The following is a 10,398-nucleotide window of genomic DNA, read 5'->3' on the forward strand; positions in this document are numbered from 1 at the left end:
TTGATAGTAGGGTGGGGCAAAATGAGCAACTGATGGAAAAATGATGAAAATTTTTAACATTTTAAACAAACGATTTTCACTTTTAGTTTTTTCTGTTACGATGCATATAGTAAGGTTTTATCATTAATTTTCAATTTATTAGCTTTAAAAAATCAGTATCTGTAAATTATCACCGTTTAAAAATGCTTTAATAGTAAACTCCATGGAACCCAACCGTTCCCTACAATTTAAACCCCATAATCCCCTCGAATTCTTATTGGTTGTTGCCGGTATGCTTTATCATTGACAAGAACAGTCAGTTAACATTTGATTGTGTACAAAACAGGGATAGATCATCCTGCCCCACCTAGGGTGCCCATTATGCCCCACCTCTAAAACGCAATCCACGATTTTATACGTTTTTAAAAGAGACGAACCAGCTAAGGGCTGAAAGTCTCTCAAATAAAGATAAATCAATCAAAATACGTTTTTAAAAACATTAAATTTTGCAACATTTATAGCTATATTCGAAATTTCAACGATTAGTTTTTGTCAGATAAGGTTCAAATGAGGATTATACGTCAAAATTACACATTGATTGCACTTAATTTACTGGATTTGGTGGCAAAATGCTTAAGCTGCTCATTATGCCCCGCCTACCCCTACATGAGGGTGGCCCACACTTATATGAAAAGCAAAAATTTCGAAAAATGTCAAGTCTTACCTCCTAAATCAGTTGTTTTGGACTACCAGAAGCTACGTTCAAAATTTGAGCAAAATCAATTAAGCCTAAGGGGGCGCTCAAAACGGTTGAAGTTTGTATGGGAAAACTGGGCAAAATGTATGCAGAAATTGTAAGTTTTCGAACTTTTCCGCTAGGTGGCGCTGTAAGTGTTCAATAATCAAACCCTTTGGTATAATTGCAGGTGACTATATGCCAAACAACTTTGTCGAAGACCGCAAAGTGATCCGACGGCTGTGAAAAAAGTTATACCCTAGGCAAAGTGAGGCAAAGTTTTGAGATTTCATTATTGATATTATTCCTTTACGTGTATTGGAAAAACAAAAATAAAGTTTATCCTCAGTTTACCTAGGGTATAACTTTTTTCACAGACGTTGGATCACTTTGCGGTCTTCGACAAAGTTGTTTGGCATATAACCACCTACAATAATACCAAAGGGTTTGATTATTTAACGCTTACAGCGCCACCTAGCGGCAAAATTCGAAAACTTAAAATTTCTGCATACATTTTGCCCAGTTTTCCCATACAAACTTCAAGTATTTTGAGCGCCCCCTTAGGCTTAATTGATTTTGCTCAAATTTTGAACGTAGCTTCTGGGAGTCCAAAACAACTGATGTAGGAGGTAAGACTTTGCATTTTTCAAAATTTTTGTTTTTCATATAACTGTGGGCCACCTTACCCTACATATTGACTACGTATCGGAACATCTCAAGTCATCATCATTTAGCCCTAGTGTTTTAGTGTGTTTTCTTAATTTTGAGCATTTCTTGATCAATCTAAAATCTTTGAATTGTAAACCAACTGTGATAACCAATTTAACTAATACGCATACATTTTCCATCTTGTTTCAGTCACAACACTGGCACCTCCCATTGGCTGGACCCACGGTTATCCAAATTCCAGAAGAAATCCCTTGAGGACTGCCAGGATGACGAGCTGCCCTATGGTTGGGAGAAGATCTGTGATCCACACTACGGCACCTACTACATCGATCACGTCAATCGTAAGACGCAGTACGAGAATCCGGTTCTGCAGGCAAAGCGTATGACCGAACGCAGCTCGGCAATGTCCGGTGGAGGGCATAGTTCCAATGGCATGAATGGAAGTATTGGAGGTGGGGTTGGTGGCGTTGGGGGTGGTCATGATGAAGTTGGGAACGGACTAGGAGGACGAGTGAATCACTTCACGAAAAATCCGGCCAATCTGAGAGGAGATCGGTTGATGACGACATTGGTGAAATCGACTCGAGGGTTGGGATTCACGATAGTGGGTGGAGATGATAACGTAGAGGAGTTTTTGCAGATCAAGTCGATAGTGCCGAATGGTCCCGCTTGGATCGACGGGAAGCTCAAAACGGGTGATGTGTTGGTGTATGTGAACGACATTTGCGTGCTGGGGTTCACGCATCACGAAATGGTGAACATATTTCAGTCGATCCTTCCTGGGGAAGAAGTACACTTGGACGTTTGTCGAGGATATCCCTTGCCATTTGACCCGAACGATCCAAACACGGAAGTCGTTACGACAATCGCCGTTGACGGGTTGAATAATGGAGCCATGACCGAGTCGGATCTGAAGTTTTTGGAAACGGGTGGGTTCATGGACTCGGGAGATGTCCAGCACAAGAATCCACTGGCGAAGATCCAGTCCGGAAGTGCCACGGCGAATGGAGGTGACGTGTATTTCAGTGATACGCATCCATATCAACAGCACTACAAAAGTAAGGAGAATCCTTTTGAAATTCCAGAGATTTTGCACATCAACATAGTGAAAAGTGATAACGGGTTCGGGTTCACGATAACCGATAGTTCGTATGGGCAAAAAGTGAAAAAGATATTGGATCGGCAATGCTGTAAGAATTTGCAAGAAGGGGATGTGTTGTTGAGTATCAATTCTATTCCGGTGAAAGACATGTCTCATAATGAAGTAGTGCAAGTATTGAAAGATTGTCCGAAGAACATCGAAACGACGCTGAAAGTGCAGAGAGGGCCTTCGGCACTGTTGGTCGGAAGCAGTAAAATGACAAACAAACTTCGAAAGAGTATTGAAATGGCCAAGTTCGGCGGAGGATTGCTGAAGAAAGACGGTTATGGGATTGGCGGCAATAGTTTGTTCAGGAGTAAAACTCCAACCGCAGATCTCTACAGTACGCAGGCTAAGGAAATTCTTCCAACGAGGCCAAAAACTCCGCTGGTTGACACCCGAGCCAGAGCCAAAACTCCTTCGTTGCCATTGTCCGACCTAAACACGGATGAAATCGAGTTGGATGTCAATAAAAACACCGGGGACCATAAGATGGATCTCAACTTAAATCTTAAATCTAATAGTAGTTCCCACGACAACGATTCCATCGCGAATGATATCGGTTCGTTTCACAATGAAGATCAGTTTCATTCCGGAAAGCATTCTTCAAACCTTGCGGACAGGCTTGGTGAGCTAACCATAAGCAGTTCCAACAATAGCACCACGGACACCATTTACCACAACCATCAGTCTCAGTATGGTTCGTCGGGAAGTCAGCTCCAGCATCAGCCAAACTATAACGGCCATGGGTACAACCACATGTACTCGCCCCCTATCGTTCCTCCTCCTCCAGTGCCACCGCTGTCTGCTAATCACATCGGATACGCCCCGAATCCTTTGCCACTGCAGCCCACGTACCATCACGAAAGTTGCTTCTGCTACGACTGTCAGGATTACCAGAGGCAGCAGCAGCAACTTTTGCACCAACAGCAGCAGCAGATGTATCAACAGCAAACCCTGAATCGTTCCTACGGGAACAATCCAAGCCATTTGCAGCAGCAACAGCAACACCCGTACCAATTGCCACCCCAAATGAGCGACAACATCGGCAAGCGACTAAACGAATATCTGATGGATCGGAAGCGATCGCTGCACCAACAGCAGCACCAGCAACAGCCTCAGTACGACAACCTGTACCACCACCACAAAGCTCCAGTGCCACTTCCGCCTCAACACCAGCAGCCACAGCAACAGGCCGGATCCCAATTCGACCAGCACTTTTATCCAACGCAACCGGCCAGCTGGCGATCGGGCGCCGGTGGTCAGCATTCGCCGCAACTCTACGGTGGAGGTGCGCCATACATGGCCCCGGTGCCAATGGAGGAATACTCGCTGACGGAGGTGACGCTGGAACGGCAGGCCCTTGGGTTTGGGTTTCGAATCGTCGGTGGAACCGAGGAGGGTTCCCAGGTAACGGTGGGGCACATCGTACCGGGCGGAGCTGCGGATAAGGACACGCGAATCGCTTCCGGTGACGAGATCCTCAACATTAATGGGGTTAATGTGGTAAGTGTGATGTTGATTATTTCTTTCCTGAAAAATGCTTATATTTTTATTCACAAAATAGTGTCATCCAAAGCTTCTATAGTTAAGTTGTTGCATAAAATTTCAAGCTCTTCAATGCTAGTCATGCCAAATATTCGGTAACATTTTCAATGATTTTAGCGGACATTCCGAGAATTTTCAAAGCGCTCCCTGGGAGTATGTCATGGATCTTCTCGAGAGAAACTTTGGCAGTACATATTTTCACCAGAACATCTCAAAAAGTACATAAATACGCTTTCTGGAATAATCAAATGAAGAGATGATTAGTGGAAAGCAACTAGACGCGATCTGAATAACCGCGTTAGAGGAACAAGAGAGAGCTTCTTAATCAGACATTTCTAGCAAGCCGACGACTCCAGTTAATACAAATTTCAGACGGAAGATTCTGGAAGTTAAAATTCACTAAGAAATGCATCCACGAGGATTACTTCGGAAATGCCATCAGGGATTGTTTCTGCAGATACTTCTTGAAATGCCGTGCTAGGCTCCTTCCATATTTTACGCCTTGAATTCCTTCTTCAGGTTCTTCCGAATCCTACCAGCATTTTATCCCCGGCAGATATCTCATTGGTTCCTTGTGTGAGTGTAACTGATCTGGCGATACATGATATTTTTTAGATGCTGTCGCGGGATTTTTCTTGGACTTCCTTCCGGGATCTACTCCTGGGTTTCTTTCAGAGATTTTCAACGGATTTCTCCAAGAGTTTCTATAGGAGTTGATCTTGAGATGTCTACTGAAGTAATTTCCAGAACTCCTTCGGGATTCTATTCGCGGGTTTTGTTTTCAAGTATTCATCCAGAGATTTTACCGGTATTGCTTCCAGAATCCCGGGATCCCTCTCGAAATTTATTCAAAGAGTTATCGTCTAGATATCTCTCAAAGTTTTTCAGGGCTTATCCAGGCCTTTATCCAAAGTTTTTTTCGAAGTTTTATTCAAAGTTCGTTTTGAAATTTGTGCAGGAGTCAATACTAATGGATATATTAAGCAAATCATGAAATCTTTGAGAGAAATTTCCGGAGAGATTACGGAAGAAGTTCACAGATTATGATTTTCTTCAAAGATTTGTTTAAAGAACTCGTTTTCAATTTTTATGGCATTTTCCTGGAACTCCTCCCGGAATTCCTCTCTAGTTTTTTTTCTGCAATTCCTTTTTCAAATTGTTCCGGAGTCTTTACATAAGTTTTCCCACTAAGTTTTTTATAGAGATTTTCCTGTATTTGCTCCCAGAGCTCCTTCTGATATTTTTCTAGTGTTCCTCCCAGGATTACTACAGGAGTGGCTGCCGTGATTTCTTTCGATATGCTTCCAGAACTTTTCGCGGGAATCCTTCCAGGGATCATTAGAAGGTTTTTCGTAAGTTCTATCAGAGATGTCCTTAGTGATTAGTGGGTTGGCTTTCCGGGATTTTTGCGCGATTTCTGCAGAAGTTCTTCAAGGGATTTCTTCCGAAGCATTTTCCGGGATTTTTCTCGGAGTTCCTCCCGTAGGTCCTCCCGGTGTTTCTCATAGAGGTTTTCAGAGTGCCTCCTGGAATTTTCCCAATATTAGGAATTACTACTTGATTTTTTCCAAGATGTTCCATTTTCTCTCAGAATTTCTTCCGAAGCTCCTCGTAAAATGTTTCTAATAATTCTTCCTGGAGTTTCTCGTAAGATTTTATCAGGATTCTTTCCAGTATTTCTCCGGGAATTACTTGCACGGCATTGCGTAGGTTATCTCGAGAAGCATTCCGAGAAAAACTAATGGAAACAAATCTCTACAAGAACTTCTGGAACAATTATAACAAATATGTCGAATGGAATACTCAGAATCTCACAATTTGCGGTAGGGATTTGCGGAAGAATTATGGGAGTAGACCCGGAAACATTTCCAAAACAATCTCAGGAGAATCACTGCAGGAAAAGCATGAAACAACCTCTGAAAGAATTGCGGGAAAAACTCCATAGGAAATATCAATAATTGTTTCTGCAGATATCCCAAAACGAATTTCCGAAAGAGCTCGGAAAAATATTGCGAGAAGCCCAACGTAAATCTTAAAAATCTTAGAGACATTAGGGGAGCACCACCGAAAGAACGCCTTCAGGACGCGCGCCGTTGTCCTCGCTCCTCGTATACATCGTGATTGCGATGCAGATTTAGATTTAGATTTAAATCTTTTGAAAAACGCTAGTAGAAATCCCAGGAATAACTCCTATAGGAACTCAAGGAGGAATCCCGCGAAAATGTCTGAGAGAAATCTAGGAAAGAACTCGTGGGGTAATCTTGAGAGAATAAAGTTCAATAAATATAATCGCTTGGGGTTTCTTTTAATAGAAGTAAAAACACGTCTGCTTCGATAGACTTCTAAACTATAAGAGACCGAACTCGATCTCGGTTTATTCATTTATCGTTCACTTATCGTTTTTTCTCTTTATGCTCACATATCTCTCTCGAAGGAGTTTGGACGATCATAACAGATAGGGACGCCAGAATGAATAGTAGAAAATCATTTGAGAGGAATCCCGAGAGAAACTCTTTTTAAGAAACATTATCGCTCGTCACCATCTGCAAAATATCCTAAAAAAAGAGACTTGGAAAAAATTTCACTTTTTTCGAGAATTTTTTTGCAACAAATTTCGTTACTTCAAATAGAGCATTCCGAGAAAAACTCCTGGAATAAATCTATACAAGGACGTCTGAAGCAACAATAACAAAAATTTCAAATAAAACACGTAGAATACCTCAGCTCAATTTTCGGTAGGGGTTCCGAGAAGAATTCTGGAAGTAATCCCGAAAACAATCTTCGATAAACCCTCAGGAAAATAATTGTAGGAGAAGCCTGAAAAAACCTCTGAGAGAATCGCAGATATATCAAAAGCAGATGCTTCTCGTGACCAGCAGACTGACCTAAATTAACCCTCTAATACCCAACCCCGCCTTTAGACAGGGTATAGTATGAGCAATTTTGTAAATTTTGTTTCGTGGAAAAAGATTGTTATATTTTTGGCTGATATTTAGGACTATTCTGTATATCTCAAAATAGCTTTTGGTGTATTTTAAAAAGTATGAACATTTTTTTAAAAATCATTTAAAAATTGATGTTTTAGTACCCTTTCAGAAGTCATTGTTTATTTGGTATTGAATCGCAACAATAACAATATTTTGATTTTTTTTTCAAATCATACTATTACAGTAGACGTTCGATAAGTGCAACATGTTTACGTTTCAGTTACCGAATGAAATTCGCTAACTGCAACGACTGACAGCCGTCAAACAGTTGTCAAACAGTTGTCAATTGCTGTTGGACGCAGCCAAAATGCACTCAAAAACATCGCAATGCAGCTGTAGTGCATCCGAAAAACATCGCAACTCTGTTGACGTTTTGTTTTTTGACAGATAGCGGTGCGATAACTGCAAAATTGTTGCACTTAGCGAACTTGCAGTTAAAAAGCATTGCAGTTAAACCGTTTGCACCGAGCGAACGTCTACTGTACAGTGAAATAGTTTAGGGGAGCCGAATTTTCCTTGAAATTACACGGAAAATAAATTTTTCCATGAAAAAAATAAAAATATTTCAACAATTATCATAAAATCTCAAAATGTTTTCATCTCAAAAAATTCGTATCCCAAATAGGAAAAATATAAAAATGTGGTAATGTTCAAAAATAAAAATTAGAAAAATCAAAAACTGAAATTCACAAAATCGAGAATTGAAAATAATCATCTTCCAAAGCATGTTTAAATCGACTAAAGACTCTCTGGGACTCTCAGACTCAAACTTTAAGAAACATTCTCCAACAACATCTGTGAAATATCCTGAAAAAACTTCTGTAGAGATCCTGGAATTAATCTTAGGAGAAATTCCACGGTTTTTGTCTGGTTAAAACGCAGAAGGAATTCCAGGGGAAATTCTGCAAGGGGTCGTTGGAGCAATAGCAAGAAAACCAAAGAAAGCCTTTTAATTAAAAACTGTGGAAGTGCTCACAGAGCACTCAGTTGAAGAGAGATAGGCCAAGTTCCATTTAAAACTTAGAATCGCAAAGAAGGAGATCAACCTTACCCACTAGTGGTGGTTCAATCTCATTGTTTGCCACACTGACGTAGTGATTTATTTCGTGATTCTAGCTCTCTGAACTTAAGTATGTTCTTCACATATTTCGCAAAGTTAGAACCGTTTTCGTAAAACACTATTTTTTAGACAACTCATTTTTGAGCTGTCATATCTCGGAAACCAGTGAACCGAATTGGATGAAATTTTGAACGTACACAAACAATATGTAAATGCTTCACAAACTATTAAAACATAGGTAATTTTTAACCTTCAAAAAGTTATCATGGACTTTTGGATTTTTTTCGAGAAATTGTAATTTTTTACATCAATGTCAATAAGTTTTAGTGTTGGTATTCAAAAATTTTCCACTTGTGTTCTCAAATTATCGCTAATCAGATATATTAGAGCCTATTTAGATTGAAGGAAGAACACATTTAATAATTTTTGTGTGGTATTGTAATTTTGACTTATTTTCCTCTATATGGGTATAAATTTCAACCCGGTAAAACTTCATTCGCCGTGAGAAAACATTACATTTTATAAAGTCGTATTAAGTATCAACATATTGTTGATAAACGTTAAAAAAATCATTCAATTCGGTTCACTGGTTCCCGAGATATGACAGTTCAAAAATTAGTTGTCTAAAAAATAGTGTTTTATCCGAGCGGTTCTAACTTCGCGAAAAGTTAATCAATCGAGCCTAAATTTGTACCAATGATGCACATATAATAGGTTGACAAACAGTCAGAATTTGAGATTTTTGATGCACTCTTAGAAAAGTTACAGCATGTTGATTTTTTTGTGGCAGAAAAAAAGTTGCCTGTCCCAAACATTTTGGCCATCCCCTGTATATTTATTAAAGGATTTTACCAGTGTCCTCCAGTCAAGCCCTATACGATATTTCATAGAATATTACATGTCAGTTTCTAAAACTTTTTTTTCTCCCTTTTCCCCAAACAGGAAAACGCCTCCCACCACCGGGTAGTCCAGCTGATGGGCGAAGCGGGTCTTCGCGGTCAGGTAACGATGATCCTCCGGCGGCGGAAGCTATCCAAACCTCCGCCACCGCCGCCCAACCCGCGCTACCCGTACAATGTGCTCGTGTCCCGCAGCGAAAACGAGGGCTTCGGATTCGTCATAATTTCCTCCTCCGGTCAGTACCACGGTTCCTCGATAGGGGATCTCATTCCGGGCAGTCCGGCGGAACGGTGCGGGGAGCTCAAGATCGGCGACCGAATCGTAGCGGTCAATTCGATCGACATCACCGGCATGAGCCACGGCGACGTGGTGAACCTGATCAAGGAATCGGGCCTGCAAGTACAACTTACGATCGGGTGTCCCCGGCCGGACGGAGCGGGGCCCCCGCTGATTCAGACGGCCACGGCGGCAGCCGCATCCCTGGCGGCGTCCAATGCGTCCAACGCCAGCGGCAACGAAATGTACGTCAGCAGTAGCAACGGGAGCAACTCCGGCGGACTGGGTGGTCCCATGGCCAACCGGTACCCGGCGATGATATCCTGATTGAGAACGAAGAAGGTCCTCCTCAGGCGATCGTCCCAGTCGATCGAGGAGGAACTGGAGGAAGATTGAAGGAGCCTTCGGAACCAGCAACCAAAGCATTTGTTTTTAAGTTTTTTTTTTTCTTTGTATCATAAGGAGAATTATGGGTAAGTATTTAGCAGCATTGTGGGAAAGTGTAGAAGGCACTGAACCCGGTCCGTTTGGACGCGGCGGCGTGCGAGAGAGAGCCTGTTTTAATTAGCAGTTGTAAGTCCATTCATAGACCGGACGGTTAGCAGTGTTGTTTACACGTTGTCTTAGCTATATTTTAGTTGTTTTAGTAGGGGTGCACCGACGATATGAGGGATCACGGTTAGTCTACTGGAGACGCTGCAACGCAAGCGGTGCAGTCGCGCGGGTAGAGGTAGAGTGTGAATGAAGAAACGCAGCGCAGCAGAAACAAAGTGGCAATAGAGAAACTCGTACTATAGCGTTTGTTAGGAGAGCAGGACGGTCGGTGCCTACATGTGGTTTTCAGCTTGTTTGGTGGTCTTTCCACCAACTAAAGCGGTCTTCTCACTTTACCGGGCCGGGACCGTGCCGGGCCCCGGCCGTGCCCCGGTCATCGATTTCTTTCTAACGATATCTATGGCGTGCTTCTCATTAGGCTGGCCGGGGCCCGACCGAGCCCCGGCACGGTGTGATGTGAAACACGCCATAGTAATCCCATGTAAGAAATCGATGACCGGGGCACGGCCGGGGCCCGGCACGGTCCCTGCCCGGTGTAATGGGAACA

At 42.1% G+C, this 10,398-nt stretch overlaps 1 protein-coding gene across 7 annotated transcripts in view; it reads left to right on the top strand.

Annotated features, from left to right (window-relative positions):
* LOC109412060 (membrane-associated guanylate kinase, WW and PDZ domain-containing protein 1) overlaps positions 1 to 10,172 on the top strand; it is a 57,669-nt gene extending 47,497 nt beyond the window's left edge. For all 7 annotated transcript variants that reach the window (XM_062843133.1, XM_062843134.1, XM_062843138.1 and 4 more), the window contains 2 exons: positions 1,574 to 4,031; positions 9,063 to 10,172. In XM_062843133.1, the coding sequence (XP_062699117.1) occupies positions 1,574 to 4,031; positions 9,063 to 9,623 (3,019 nt within the window). In that variant the 3' untranslated portion in view covers positions 9,624 to 10,172. The remainder of the gene's footprint in view (positions 1 to 1,573; positions 4,032 to 9,062) is intronic.
* Positions 10,173 to 10,398: the final 226 nt, after the last annotated feature.

The sequence above is a fragment of the Aedes albopictus genome, chromosome 3, assembly GCF_035046485.1.
Source record: "Aedes albopictus strain Foshan chromosome 3, AalbF5, whole genome shotgun sequence".
NCBI lineage: Eukaryota > Metazoa > Arthropoda > Insecta > Diptera > Culicidae > Aedes > Aedes albopictus.